The sequence below is a fragment of the Onthophagus taurus genome, chromosome 7 (assembly GCF_036711975.1).
Source record: "Onthophagus taurus isolate NC chromosome 7, IU_Otau_3.0, whole genome shotgun sequence".
In the NCBI taxonomy this organism is placed as follows: domain Eukaryota; kingdom Metazoa; phylum Arthropoda; class Insecta; order Coleoptera; family Scarabaeidae; genus Onthophagus; species Onthophagus taurus.
The window spans coordinates 6,175,354-6,189,846 of NC_091972.1; the positions used below are offsets into that span (position 1 = coordinate 6,175,354).

General features: G+C 33.3%; 3 protein-coding genes and 1 long non-coding RNA gene across 8 annotated transcripts in view; 2 read left to right on the forward strand and 2 right to left on the reverse strand.

Moving 5' to 3' along the window:
• Nucleotides 1–2,048: 2,048 nt before the first annotated feature.
• Nucleotides 2,049–5,772, forward strand: LOC111418880 (uncharacterized). Of its 2 annotated transcripts, XR_011640935.1 has the most exons (5): nucleotides 2,049–2,620; nucleotides 2,684–2,892; nucleotides 2,981–3,365; nucleotides 3,423–4,282; nucleotides 5,263–5,772. It is a non-coding gene; the product is annotated as an uncharacterized lncRNA (long non-coding RNA). The 2 variants fall into 2 exon arrangements; XR_011640934.1 differs by having other exon boundaries at nucleotides 2,981–4,282.
• Nucleotides 5,773–6,251: 479 nt separating this feature from the next.
• On the reverse strand, nucleotides 6,252–7,625 carry LOC111418879 (Glutamate-cysteine ligase modifier subunit). The gene is made up of 4 exons (XM_023051583.2): nucleotides 7,273–7,625; nucleotides 7,014–7,218; nucleotides 6,656–6,958; nucleotides 6,252–6,601 (listed from the first exon to the last, which is right to left on the reverse strand). The coding sequence occupies exons 1-4, from the start codon at nucleotides 7,375–7,377 to the stop codon at nucleotides 6,465–6,467; spliced, it is 750 nt and encodes a 249-aa protein (XP_022907351.1). The 5' UTR covers nucleotides 7,378–7,625; the 3' UTR covers nucleotides 6,252–6,464.
• A 242-nt stretch (nucleotides 7,626–7,867) lies between these two features.
• LOC111418828 (transmembrane protein 14C) lies at nucleotides 7,868–8,722 on the forward strand. The gene is made up of 2 exons (XM_023051515.2): nucleotides 7,868–8,199; nucleotides 8,281–8,722. Exons 1-2 carry the CDS (start codon nucleotides 8,124–8,126, stop codon nucleotides 8,529–8,531), a joined length of 327 nt encoding a protein of 108 aa, XP_022907283.1. The 5' UTR covers nucleotides 7,868–8,123; the 3' UTR covers nucleotides 8,532–8,722.
• Nucleotides 8,723–10,840: 2,118 nt separating this feature from the next.
• The window catches only part of LOC111418839 (sol narae), a 53,172-nt gene continuing 49,519 nt past the window's right edge, over nucleotides 10,841–14,493 (reverse strand). For 2 of the 4 annotated variants that reach the window (XM_023051526.2, XM_023051525.2), the window contains exons 9-16: nucleotides 14,017–14,072; nucleotides 12,840–12,966; nucleotides 12,619–12,783; nucleotides 12,434–12,560; nucleotides 12,271–12,375; nucleotides 12,099–12,214; nucleotides 11,547–12,019; nucleotides 10,841–11,173 (exon numbers count right to left, since the gene is read on the reverse strand). In XM_023051526.2, coding sequence (XP_022907294.2) covers nucleotides 11,157–11,173; nucleotides 11,547–12,019; nucleotides 12,099–12,214; nucleotides 12,271–12,375; nucleotides 12,434–12,560; nucleotides 12,619–12,783; nucleotides 12,840–12,966; nucleotides 14,017–14,072 — 1,186 coding nt within the window. In that variant the 3' untranslated portion in view covers nucleotides 10,841–11,156. Of the gene's footprint in view, nucleotides 11,174–11,546; nucleotides 12,020–12,098; nucleotides 12,215–12,270; nucleotides 12,376–12,433; nucleotides 12,561–12,618; nucleotides 12,784–12,839; nucleotides 12,967–14,016; nucleotides 14,073–14,383; nucleotides 14,437–14,493 lie in introns of all 4 variants that reach the window. The other 2 variants (XM_023051527.2, XM_023051528.2) reach the window with 2 other exon arrangements.

Consider the following 14,493-nt stretch of genomic DNA (forward strand, 5'->3'; position numbering starts at 1 on the left):
TAGTGGAGTTGGACTTCTCGACGGTTTCTGATATTTTTCGGTCTATAACATCCCAAGTATCATCTACAATAGTAGAAGTAGAAGCAGCGCCAAAAATAGAAGAGCTATAACAGATGATAGCGATGGATACTTTTCCCCGGATAAAATTGCAGTTACCTTCTCAAACGGATGTAAGAACGCCATTACGTCTTCAGCAAATAACCACTCTTCAGAATCCAGATTCGGTGGAGGTGATACCAGTGTCGGTAAAGTAGCAGAAAACGGAACCTTGAGCTTTAATAGGCATTCAAGCATATGAAATGTAGGTGCTGTTCCAGCAAGTGCGAACATCTCGCTTTAATTTGATTCATTGCAAATTCATTTGCTTCTGCATGAGGAGCAAAGGATATGCAGATTACGTGCTATGTTTAAAATGTAAAACAATCGCTCGGCATTTATTTATTACTTGCAATAACTGATTATTATTAGCGGTGGTATCTCCTAAATCAATTCCATCTTTTTCTATACCGTCTTTCACAGCAAGATTAAGAGTGTGGACTACACAGAAATGGTTTTGTTTATTTAAAATTTCGCTAACTGCTTTTTTCATTGAAACTGCATTATCTGTAAGTATAGTCACTATTATAGAACTTATCTGTCACTCGTCCAATATTTGTTGAATAACATTAGAAATAGCTATTGATTGCAGTTTTGGTGGTCACACTAGTGAAACTTTTATTACTGTATGACGTCCAAATATCTAATATCAAAGCAATATGTTCTACGTCCTGAAACTTTTCCTTACGAGTTGTAGACTCAATGTTATACTTTTCTTCCAACATCTGAGTCAATTTTCCTCGAAGGCAGTTCATAATCGGTATTTAATATTTTGGTGTAATTGCGCAAACCTTTATTTATGACAAATCCTGAACTATCATTTGAATCAACGCATCATCTCCAGATTTCTGCAAAAAAATTTGCAGAAAATGGTACGGTTAAGCGAGTTTGCTTGAATCGTTTTATTGGAGGTTCAACATCAAGAGATGAAGAAGAAGCCGGTGGTAGCGACAAAGGCCTTTCGATTAAAATGTTCTTTTCAGTTTGATCACTGATGGTCGCGCAAAGTGTAACCTAACTCGAGTTAGTAACGGTTTAACTCGAATTGACTTGAAATAACCTCAACTCGAGTTAACCCCGTTTGATAAAGCGAGTTGACCCATCTCTAATCTGTATATACCATTCATGATTGTTAACTATTTTCCGTTTGGCCAAAACATTTTCCTATATCCTTCATCTAGCATCTAGCAAATATTGTATTTACAGACACGTCGTGTATGTTTCATTATAACTTTGCTGTTCAATAAAATTTTTCTGCAAACCTTACATTTATCATTCAAATTAGGAGAATTGAGGTGCTTTGGGTTCTATGTCATGGTGGATGCGTATAATCGGGTTAAAAGTTAGGCAGGTAAAAGTGAATAAAAGGTTTTCAAAAACTTTAAGTTTTATGAAATTTCCCCAAAATTGATCATCGAGCAAGTCGAAATCAAACTACAACATTCTTGCTCCTCGTAACGAAAAGTTGGCAAAAAACTTGTTAACTTGTAACTAAAAATCAAAATCCCTAACTTGTAACAAGTTAGGGATTTTGAGAGCACAGATATTCCAAAATATTCCTTCCAAATAATTATACACATGTGCGTCAGACACAATTTAATTAAAAATCTTTGTTAGTTCATTTTATTTCCGGGGGGCGTTACCCGATCGGGTGGTCTGCATTTTAGTTCCTATGGTAAACATAAGTTAGCGGCGTCGTCGTCCGAAACGCGCGGACGACGTCGTCGGCTACCGACGACGGCCACTAGAGGGACGTCGAGGGGGGTTTCTTCGTTCCGATCCGAAGAAGTACGCCGCCGCGGCATTACCATATCAGAGGTCTGCTATGCAAATCCGGAATCAAAGCCGCCGCTGGCCGACGGAGCCGGTGCGCGGCCGGCAATTGTTTATATCCCTCGTTTGTAGTGAGGTTGGCTGGCTGCCTCTTCTTTGCTGCTGCTGCTGCTCCTTGTGCTGCCTCTTCTCTTCTTCTTCTTCTTCTTCTACGCGGTCCGAACCGACGACGACGACGACGATCGCATGCTCGCACAGCCCCGATACCGACCGCGCCATAACTTTTAAAACGGGCGACGCGACGTCGCCTTAAAAATGTCCCTGCCGGCTCTCTCTCTTCTTAAGCCGCTGCTGAATACCGCCAACTTTGCTGAACCGCGCACACAGAAGAATAGTTCTTTCAAAACGTATATGGATAGTATATTGATAGTGTAAATGAAAAGAGTGCTATGGAAAATATTGTAAGTTATCATTTTGACATCTTTTTAATCATTTCTAAGAAACGTTATATCTAGCACTGCTTTGACTCTTCATTTTTGCATCTTTTTTCTTTATTTGTTAACGAACAGTGCAATAGAATTTATATAATAATACAAAAATATCTTCTTTAAGATGTCATTTTTGTTCTCTTTAAATATTTTGGGCAATTACCATATTTCTTAGTATGAGGCAGAATTGAAACAAAAAATAAAAAACCTTAGCTGCACATAAAACCAGGAACGTTTAAAAGTCAAGAACTCGCATTACTGAGGTGGTCATTAAAAATGTTTTCATGAACAGTACGACAGTTCACATGCTTATAAGGTTTTAAGAGGTATGGCTTCACTGGAAATGCATCATCAGCAAACAAAGTAACATGTGACCAGTTTGGAAAAATACCGCCGTCTGATTCAGATCCAACATTAATATATCTAAAACAATAATTGGAGTTAACAACATTTGTGGTTGAAGTATTTATAGTGGTGGAGAAACAGTAAAAATATGTTTGTCATTAACAGCACCACAGCAGTTAGGGGAATTCCAGTAATTTTCGAAACCAACACATTATTTCTTCCATTCTTTTTCTGTGCATGAAAAAGGAAAAAAAAGTTAGTATTTGTTTTTGTTACAGTTTCCACATCGAGAAGACAGTAACGATGATGAAGTGATACAACCTCCACCAAATCCAAATCGATCACAACCGACAGAATCAAGTTTACAAAAATTACAAGATAGCTGTTAAAGAAATAATAAAATACTCCAAAGGACAAAATATAGAACAGCTACGTGAAATAGTTACAAAACTTTGTAATATCTACGCAAATCTAAGTATGGATGCTTCAGAATCAGAACTTTTGGTGCATGTAGGTGTGACATTAAATAAATTACTATTACAACAGTCGCAACAGTCACAATGTTGAAGGTGTTACAAGACATGGTGTTCCCAAACGGCTTCTTCACCTCATTTTTCTACGTCATCTTTAGCACAATCTGTGTGCACAAGTCCGTCATAAAACGCACAGTATTTATTAAGGCTAAACGACGATGGCCTGGGTTCACTCTCAACATTTCAGGTTTTTCACTGTTTACTATTAGGGGAGACCGGGGATATAATGGATAGCTTAATATTTCGTGCATTATTGCAGTTAAACATTTCAAATTTACACAAAAGATGGCTCTAGTGACATGCTTTATAGTGTACATTCACACGTGTATGAAGTTCATTCGCGGATTTAGTCGTTAGTTATGCGTTGTAGCTGTTTCATCGGTTTTATTTGGGTAAAAGTTGCAGTTATTGCTAATCTCAAAATCTTTTTACGAGTTTTTAAGTTATCAGAGGCAACATGAGGATAAATTGGACAACTGTTCAAAGTATCCCTAACGAATTATAGAGCAAATCATTCTATTATTTCAGGACTAAGTATACCGCAAAGTTACAATAGGGTGACAAACGGCGATTTTACGGGAGATGTTATAAAAAGGGCCGTATTGACTGTAATAGAAGAACATATGAGTCTGCTGCGACAATTTATGATGTGAAAAAGTCCTCACTCGCTAATTATGGGAAGAAAACAAGGCACATTGGTATAGAAAATGTTAACTTTTCGCCCAATTTTGCACAAAGACAAATATTTACCAAAGAATACGAAACTAAACTTGTGGAATACCTATTTGTTCCAATGTAGCATTTGAATATGCTCAAAAAAATTCTTTGAAAATGCCCGAGAAATGGGCTATACATGAAATGGCGGGTGAAGATTGATTTTCAGGGTTTATGAAGAGAAACTCGTCATTATCCATTAGAACTCCTGAGGATACACGTTTAGCTAGGATGACTAGCTTCAATCCAGAAAATGTGAAAATATTTTTTGATAAATGAAAAGTTATTTCCAGATATGGATTTTCATCATATGAAATTTACAATCTAGATGAGGTAGGTTCTAGTTTTAAGAAACAAACTTTATGTCATAGAGTGTGTTTTTGTCACCACGGTTTCGAAATTGGGTATTTCCAAATTCGCTGAGTTCCGACATGGTTCAAAAAGTTCTCCAATATTTAATATTATTCTCTTTTATATAGAGATACTTAAACATGACTCTTTTTTATTGAAGGACTTTCTAACATCCTATACGGAATAGCTTTTTTCGTGTTTATATGTTACATAGATTTTATAACTTATCTCCTCATCACCTATCCATCTATATAATAGACTGACATAACGGACGTATTCATATAGGCATTGAAACTGGACAATTCAGAAATTGGGCCAATTTACAATTACTTGGAGTAATACTATAGTTACAATTACATCTTTGAATCCTTTTCTATCTTTCAATATAAAGTGTAAGTTGTCCTTCTTAAATGTAACCCTTAAACGCAGAATAATTTAACATTGTATTTGAATCTTTTTCCTGCGTCCATCCTCATCGGAGCTTCTTCTTGGTGCAGTATAAGCAATGAGAGAGATTGATGTTCCGTCTGTTGAGTGATTCCTCGGCCGACAGGAAGCGCGACTCTAATGATACCATTGCGGGTTCGCGGGATTGTTAATGGCGCACCGGGGAATTGACAAATGAAGACGACATAGCCTCCTCTCTTTTTGTTCTTTCGATCTCTCGAATTAGCAACGAAAGCTACCGCTTTACCTTCAGGTTATTAATGCCTTCATGCTAATCGACGTTTTTGTCCTACTTACTTTTCAATAGATCGACGGACTTACCTAACTGGTTAAGACTTGTTAAGTTCAAGAAGCGGATTTGACATTTTTAGGTCACTTTGATTTATCAGTTTCTATATCAAAATGTTATTTAATATCTTTATGGATTAATTAATAATATTTTTTATAATTCATTTTTTTTGTTTGGTAAATATTTATTAACGACTTTCTTTGTTTCGTTTGTTGTATAATTTAAGAAAAAAGAAGAAACATAAGAATGGGATTTCGAAGGATTTCTTTTTAAGAGTGGTAGCGGTAACGACGACGACTACTATCGGCCCCCGATGCAGACCAAAGCCTCGAGAGCGCTCGGTCGTTCGTCTAATTAATTGCCGTTGATTGGATTGCACTATTGGGCCCCCTTAAGTATCTGGTTAACAGCGGCTTATACGTGTATCCGCCTCGACCGCATCGACGAGGAACCGAAGAGAGTAACGAGTTCGGTTCAGCAGCAGTTTCTGCGACCGCTTTTGTACACCGCTTTCGTGCCGATCGGCCTAATTGGCTTTTATGATTTTTCGACTGGTCAAAAAACTTTTAACCACAACAACATTAATGACTTATCATTTCACACCAATAATCTACATATATGTTATAAATTTTTTGACTAGAATGTTTTTTAATTATTTTCTATTAAAATGTTAACTAACATTTTTATATCATTCCAATAGAACTTAAAGAAACTAAAGAAACAAGAAAGAATTGAACGGAGTGGTAATAAATTTCTGTAGACCCTTTTAGTAGTTGTATTTTGATTTTGATCGCGCGTCGACTGGAAAGCGCCTAATCTTCTATCTCCTCGTGTATTTTTTTTTGTAAGAATATATCAAACGTTTGCCGATTCATTTCAAGATTCGAAACGCGTCGTCAAACTTCTTCGGTTGTTGGTCGGTCACGAAGAGTTTTAGGTTGTTGGATCCGGTGATTGATGTGCGACGGTCGTAGGGCGGCGGTCGGTCTCTTGTCGAAACCGCTTTTTATAGGCGCGAGGGCCCCATTAGCCGCGGCCGCGTCGCGCCCGTAATGGGAACCGTTTTTCTTCGCGGAACAACGTAGAACGCTTCCACAACGCCGATCGAGGATTATCACCGATTCGAACCGTTTCCGAAATGCGACCCGAATTTTAACAACCGCAGTTTACATAATTTTAAAAGACAACCACATTGAGAATTTTCAATTTACAATCCAAGTTTTTGAAGTGTTTTATTATAAAATAATAAATTTTTTTCTCCAGTTGTATAGGCAACTTAAAATACAAAAAGAAGTGATTCAATTTAAAAAGGAATGCAAGATATACATTTAAAAGCAACTTCATATACCTTTCATATATAAAATGCAATTGAGTCATAACATTTAAGTAAAATAAAGTTCAACAATACTGCGAAAGCGTTTATAATCTTTATTTCCTCAAACTGATTAAATATCCTTTAGTTGCCAAAACTCCACGACATTTAATGTGGACCAAAAATCTTAAAACCCAATTTAATTGAAGATCTTGGCTAAATATTTGATTTATTCTATCGTGTGGTAAAATATCTAAAAAAAAAATAAATAAAATTACTTTAAGAAAAAACAAAAATCAACATTTACCTGTAGGATCACTATGTGTTAATAATTGTACCTCATGATCTTTACAAAATGCTTGTAAAGTTGGTGGAACTACACAACATGTTGCTAAATTTATCTGGATAATACTAGGTTTGATTAAAGCCCATTCATGTAAAGATCTAAATGTAGATTCCTCTACATCTGCAATTCCGATTTGAGATATTTTCTTATTTTCGGTATATTCCTCTAAAACTTTCCAAACGTTTTGTATTTTGTTTATATCATCGACTTGATTATAAGACATTATAACATTTTGAACTGAATTTACTTGTAAAACTGATAATGCTGAAAGAATTTAGGTCAAACATTGCTATCAAACAATATTTACTCTTCAACTTACCTTTATCTAAAGCATCCACTACATATTGTTTATCATCACTAGTTAAAAACACCTTCAACCCAATTTTCAATTCAGAAATTTCATTATCAGAAATTTTTGCTGTTAAATCATCATGTTGCCTATAAATTACAAATGGATCAACCAATTCTAGATTTTCTCCATTATTTTGAAAATCTTTAATAGTGATGTTCATAGCGTCTGTAAGCTAAAAAATATTTAAAAATTAATTTAAAACAATTAATAAGTAACACGATTTTACTTCTTCAGTTGGATTTTGCCCTGGTTTTTTCGTTAAATCATTTAATGACAATATATTCCCGGTATTCACAATGATATGATTAACGGTTTTTAAAACTTTTTCCATGATTGTGATAGTTAAAATGGGTAAATTACAACGAAAAAGACGATACGAAAACGATTCTAACCTAACACTTGTCAAATGTCAAATGATGACAGCAGAAAAGGATTTGCGATTTTATAACAAAGCACTAGAAAATAAATTTCGTTTTATTACGTAATAACGATAATATATGACATTATATTTTATCCTTGAAACAGGTTTTAAAAATTTCATTAAAATTAATAGGTTATTAAAACAACATTTTTAAATCTACTAATAGATGGGGCCACGAAAACAACGAAACGAAAAATAATATAAAAGATATCGTATTCGTTTCATTATTTAACATATGATAATTAAGTAATTAACGAAATGATGTTATTTTAAGCAAATTTAAATATAAAATATCATTAAAAAACTTGATTTTATAAATATTTACTTATTTCAAAACAAGTTTATTGTTAAATTTTTTGTTAATAGATGGCGCAACTTGAACTATCTGTCAAAATGTTTAAATATGTCAATATTAAAGTTGTGTTTTTAAACACTTTTTTTACATTTCTTGATAGTTAAGAAAATCGATGTTGTTTACGTAAAGTTTAATCAATACTTGAGGAATTCCTGGAAACTGAGAATGCATTTTATTCACAAATTCGATAACATATCTATTCGAACTGCGCATTCTCCATCGCGGTACATTCTAAGTAGATTATTTACATTTTGACACAATCATTCTTAAAAGTTTTCAACTGCAAAATAATCTTTAAAAAATGGGTTTTGATATCCCAGGATTTGCTTACGCAGCGGTCGTTGCAGCTGGAGGAGCCTTTGGTTATTACAAAGCAGGTTAGATTAAATTTTGAGGTTAACTTTAACCTTTATCTCAATTCTGACCCAATTTTTTAATTAAAACTTTAAATATTATAGGGTCAGTCCCGTCTTTAGCCGCAGGAGTTATTTTTGGAACTGTTTTAGCCTATGGGGCTTGGCAAGTTAGTCAAAACGCAAATAATTATTCCGTACAACTTGCTGCAAGTTCAGTTCTTGCTGGGGTTATGGGTTATCGTTTCTATAACACTGGAAAAGTAATGCCAGCTGGTGTTATTTGTGCTCTTTCTTTAGCTATGGTCGCTCGAACTGCTCTTAATGCTTCTGGATTGGGACAAAGAAAATTATAATCGATTTAAATGGTAGATTTAAGTATTAAAACGAGTATCCCTTTGATTCCTTTGTAGTCTTCCCTCTCTATTAATATAATAATGCAATAATAACTGTGGATATAATCGTGTTTTTTTTTGTATATTTTGATGGATTTGGATTTTTTTATATAAATTGAAGGTGTTGAATAAAAAATTTTGTTGGACTTTGATATCAAGAGATTTATTTTTAAATCCTCAGTTCTTAGATTAAATTTGATAATTCTTGAGATGTAAGATTAAGTAAAATACAAATTTTATAGTAAATAATATTTCATTCATATTTATTCATTCGCAAATACAACATACAATCATTTTTTTATAAAGATTCTTCCATTTTAATGCACAAAGGAACTTAACTAAAAAAAAAAAATACATATAAACTGGTTTTTTTCGTTGTTTGGCAGTTTTTATTACAAAAAAAGGAATGTTTTATCTTAAGTTGTTCTTGGTTTTTAAAGCAAGTTTTGAATTACTGTGTTTTGCCTTGCCATAAAGAACCTAATATCACAGATATTTATGTGTATTTTTAATTTTGATGGTCGTAAAAGGCTCTTAATATATGTTTACCAGATATTACATTAAACTAGACCAAAATTAAATTTATTAATTAATGGAAGGTCATACGTATTTGTGATGGAATTAGCTCAATACTGGTTTTATAGCAAACTGGTACAATGAGCCTTAGACCCTGTTTCATGAAACTACAAGTTTGCAATAATGGTAATATAGGCAAGATTGGGCCTCAACATCAAATCAGTTATCAAAATTATCTGACAAACCTGAATTTCGATTTCAGTTGCGATTTCGATTTAGTCATAAGATTTATTTAAGAAATTAAAAAATTCGGAGATATGTTTTAATGCAAATAGTTAAGCCCTTTAAATTTTCTGGGCGCGGAGAACTTGATGACCTGTGAAATGGCAGAAGAGTTCTTGTACCTTATTAGAGTTTTATGAAGAAGTGAGGTAAGAATGGTACTAATGTAAAAGATTTAGGTACTTTTTTAATAGAAAACGAGGAGCTGCAAGAATTACTGTCCCATTTTAAGAGTGATATAGTCCTCTGCGTCCAGAACTTCTTAAGCATATCTATTTACATAATGTGTAATAATGGATTATGTTTTCTATGATAGATAGAGCAATAATTATTATATAGGAGTACAAATAAGTTTCCGCCGTTTGACGAAAGAAGGTTCCACCAGAAAGTTATGTTGAAACTTCTTTAATTTGAAGAAATCTGCAGTTGAGGCGCATCGATTGCTTTAAGTGAGAGTTGTCGTGAGTGATTTCAAAAGTTTAAAAACGGTGAGTTTGACGTGGAAGACAAAGAACGTAGTGGAAGGCCGAAAGGGTACGAAGTCACGGAATTGGAAGTATTATTGGAGGAAGATTCGTGCCAAACGCAAGAACTTGCACTTACATTAAAAGTGATTCAACGAGAAATTTCACATCGTTTAAAGTCGTTGCAAATGATTCAAAAACAAGAAAATCGGATTCCATATGAACTTAAGCCGAGAGACGTTGAACGCCGATTTTGCATGTGTGAAATGTTGCTTGCCAGACATAAAGGAAAGGGTTTGGTTTTTTGCATCGTATAGTCACTGGTGATGACAAATGGATTCACTACGATAATCCAAAGAAGAGAAAATCTTGGGGACCACCTGGCCATGCTTCAACATCGACAGCCAAACCATCCGCTTGGTGTCGTGTATTATGATTTGCTCAATCCGCGTGAAACCATTACTGCTGCCAGAATGATGGGAAAAGTAGTAGCTAGTGATTCCTAATGATTGATTGATAGAAAACGGCGGAAACTTATTTATACTCCAATACAATAAAGTTTACAAAGCATTCATAATATATGTATAAGATTTTGATAATTTTAAATCACCAGCATTACAAGGCTTGCACCTTTCATGAAACAGGACCCGTCGTAACAAATGTGATGATCTTTTGACAAGGTACTTTCTGTAAATTTTCTTTTAACCCTTTAACACACACTTTATTACAATGAAAAATTATTTTAGAAAGATTTTATCAGATTATGCAAATACTTTATTCTTACTTAATATTGAAATCGATGAGTAGATTTCAAAATGACTTAAGCTTATACAAAACATGTTCAAGGGTTAATTACGTTTTGCTACGATCTGATTATTTTTTTTACTTTTCTTAAATCTATTTACATCCTAAACGGAAATAAATCACAATCTTAACAAATATTCATTTTTTTCTTTAAATCTACAAAAAATGTACATTTTAGAAAAAAAAAGTAAATAGACTAAATAATTAATAGTAAAAGAATGTATTTACAATTATACAAGAGCAGATAGATTTTTTTGGCAGTAGTACACCTTATTTATCTAAAAAATTATCTTATTCTGAATACGTTTTATTTTTATGTTAAGTTTTAAAGTTCATTTTTTATTTTTTGTCCATAAAGCACTTCTACTACTTTTTTATGCACAACCACTAATGAATTAATTAATCAATTAATTAAATCGAGTCCAATTTTTTGTGTATATTTTAAACTTCAAAAACACATTATTAAGTCTTAACTTCCCAAAGTTCTTTTCAATGTATTAACTGATTCCCCTCACGTTTTTTATTCACTGACGAGAGCTGCAAAAATCATTTTTTTATAAATACAACAAAAAATCATTAATTAAACATTTAAAAGTAAGATTGTTAAAAACAACGCAAAACACAAATTAGTCGCCCCTTTTTTGTGTATTTTTGCGTGGAATAAAAGACATTCAAGTTAGTCGTAAGACACAATTAAAAAACAATTTCGTTGGTAAACATGCTGAAAAATGCTGTAAACATCAACAATCAAGAAAACGCTAAGAACAATTAATTAAAAACATGCAATTCATTTTAAAGACATGCAAAGAGAATCGTTGTAGAGATAAAAATGATTTTCATAACACAAACAAACAAAAAAAAAGAGGAAGAATAATCTTTTATTTGGAATGTTGAGCAAATCAATTCTTACCGTCCTTTTTTATTTTGCTACCTTCCAAATCGGAAGATGAAGAATACGAAGTTGCATCATAAGATCGTTTTAAATGATTTCTATTTAAATTACCGCCATCTCCGGTTGGTTGCGACACTTTACCAAAATTTGCAAAATCATAAGGACTTTTTGTTGTTCTTTGTTTGAAGAGATAATAATTACCAATGTAAGGATTTAATGTTGATGATGCAGAAATTATATTAGATGGAGTTATCAAGGAGGGGGGAGGGCGCGAAGAAGAACTTGAAATTGATGAAAATCGTTGAAAATCGTATGGAGATCTTGTTGTTGAGAAATTAAAGATACTAAATGGGCTGTATTTGAATGAAGAAGGTGGTGATGTTGTTGTGGTACTTATTGATGGGGAAATGGGATTTTGCTGGTATTGATATTGAAAATTTAACGATGGTGGAGCGTTTTCGAATGATGTTTCATCTTCTTGTGACCTATTTCTAAGAAAAATAAATAATCAAATTTGCAACAAACAAGAAATGTATTTAGGTTGGAAGAACATTATTATTATAGACTTACAATGTTCGTCCAGGTGTTCCAGGCGAACCATCTTGCCTGACATAAGATGGGGTATTTTGAGAGAAATCTGGGATAATATTTTCATGTTCAGCTACACATCTTCCATTAAGACAATACTATAAATACAAAAATAATTAATGATAGATAATAAGAAATATTGAAAATAATTTACTTGTCCATCGCCACAAGGAGATCCTTCTGCTGCGGGTCTATAAGCAACACAATATCCACTTCCGGCATCGAAACAAAATAATTGGGCGCAAACCCTTTCATCTTTCTGCAACACCATTAATTAATATTACTTTAAAAGACTATATAAAGTTAAAAAAACTTACAAAGCACGCGCTTGTACCTCTATCCCTTCTACATTGAGCATCTAAAGTAAGCAATTTTCCTGGAAGAACTCTTGGTAAACTATCGTCTTCGTGTGGAGAATTGAATAAACAGCTGGCGGTATCCCCACTGATTAACAATTTAATTAAAATACTTTGAGATAATTACGTGGAAAGAATAAACATACTTTAAGAAATGATGAAAACTAGCTACACTACAAGGAGACCATCTAAAGCCTCTTTCAGTATGCCTAAGATCGGACATGATGTAACCGTCCTCCCATTGGCATTTTTGAGCACCAGGACCCCCAAGATAAGACGGCGGAGGACTTCCATCGTGTACAGCTCCAAGACTAAGAAAAATACAATTAGATATAATTTAAATAAAATAAATTGATACAACACTTACAGATGACCAACTTCATGAGCTGCAACGATAATTCCACTGAAACCACCTGTGTCTTCGATAATAGCGACTGAATTAACTTTTTCAAGCCGTTTGTTAATGACGCAAGCTCCACCGACGTATGCAAAACCTAAATTGAGTTAATTTTTAGTTATAGTTATTGGAGTAAGTTTAAATTTAATGGTGTCTCAGAATCATTATTATTTCTTTGATTTGAAACTTTGGATTTGGATAAATCTTCTATTGGAAACAAATTTTGGAAGTTTTAATAGTATATACATAAAATTTTACATTTCTATGTTTTCTGCGGTGTCTAATATTGTTGTATAGAGAGAACAAGTAAGAACACAAAGCATTGATGGTATTAATTCTTTATTTGTCCTTACTATCAAGCAAATTAGAGGAGTTCAGGGTGTGGATCAAAATTGGTTGGGTGTGGCATTAATTACGATTCAACTTCTAGGAATGATTCCGAGACACCTATAGTTTATTAAAAAAATAAATTAAAATTGTTAATAATAATAGATGTTATTCGTTAAAAACCCCAAAATCCAAACAAACATGTTAGAGGTACAAGTAAGCTATTATTATTATTTTGGTCACGTTTTTGGTGACTTATGTATAGGATAATCCCAAAACCCGTTAGTAATCTTGAATGCATATGGCAAGGAGGAGTACGTGCCAAAAATCTGATGATTACAGATATAAAAGGAACAGATAAAGGTATGCATTCAATAGGAATGAGTGTTTGTAAATTCATTTCAGGAGAAATCAGATGTTTCAGATAAAAAGATAAGTATAAAAACACAACAAAAACATTAACAAGACAAGAAACGTGCATTGGTTTTAAAGTTGGGTTTGTTTCTAAACTTTGGGTATATTTTGGTTAAAACGTGCTTGTTTCTTTTTAATTAAGTAGATGTGAAGATATAAACACAACATACAAAAATAATAAAAATTATAAAAAAAAAGATGGAAAGTGCCGTTCGTGTCGTTGGAAATCGGCTATAAAGGAGAATACGTGCAGAGTTCAAAAACAGCAACAAACAATTAATGTAACTTTTTAGAATAGAAATGATGCAAAAGAGTAAAAGAAAGAAAAGTAAAAAAAAAAATACATTGAAGATGACGTGCAAATTTTTGTGCTCTCTAATTTTGTCGGCGTATTTCATTTTCGTACCTGCTGTACCGCGATTGCACGAATCTGATGGATACGAACGCCTGCACATGTCTAGTCTGGAAAGAATAAATACAAAAACCCGGTCAAACGGGATTTATTTTGAATTTTAGAGAAACTACTCTTTTTCTTTTATTTTTGGAAAAACAAAAACAAAAATTGCCCTGATGTGGTTTTGTGCTGTATACAAAAAATAATAAAAAGAAATTGATTTTGGGAAATGTTCGGGGAAAAAAATAAAAATTGTAATTAGAAATATTAAAATCGTTGGTTTTTCTTTTGCATTGGTGATGGTTAGTGATTTTGCTGTAAAACTATGTACACCCACAACTACTAAAATAATCAGCTTTTTTTTTTGAAGGACAATTACCGGCTGTTCCTTTGGTGCAACGTCCTCCTTTCCTGCGGCGGCACATATCATATCTAAATAACATAATAATTATCACCAAAAACCTAACATTACCAAAAAGTAAAAAATCA

Excerpts from the sequence above, each read along its gene's own strand:
- LOC111418879 (XM_023051583.2), bottom strand. The coding sequence starts at position 7,377 with ATGGAAAAAGTTTTAAAAACCGTTAATCATATCATTGTGAATACCGGG. Across the intron at positions 7,219-7,272 it reads GGCAAAATCCAACTGAAGAA|CTTACAGACGCTATGAACAT; the intron begins GTAAAATCGTGT and ends AATATTTTTTAG. Across the intron at positions 6,959-7,013 it reads AGTGGATGCTTTAGATAAAG|CATTATCAGTTTTACAAGTA; the intron begins GTAAGTTGAAGA and ends AAATTCTTTCAG.
- LOC111418828 (XM_023051515.2), top strand. The coding sequence starts at position 8,124 with ATGGGTTTTGATATCCCAGGATTTGCTTACGCAGCGGTCGTTGCAGCT. Across the intron at positions 8,200-8,280 it reads CTTTGGTTATTACAAAGCAG|GGTCAGTCCCGTCTTTAGCC; the intron begins GTTAGATTAAAT and ends TAAATATTATAG.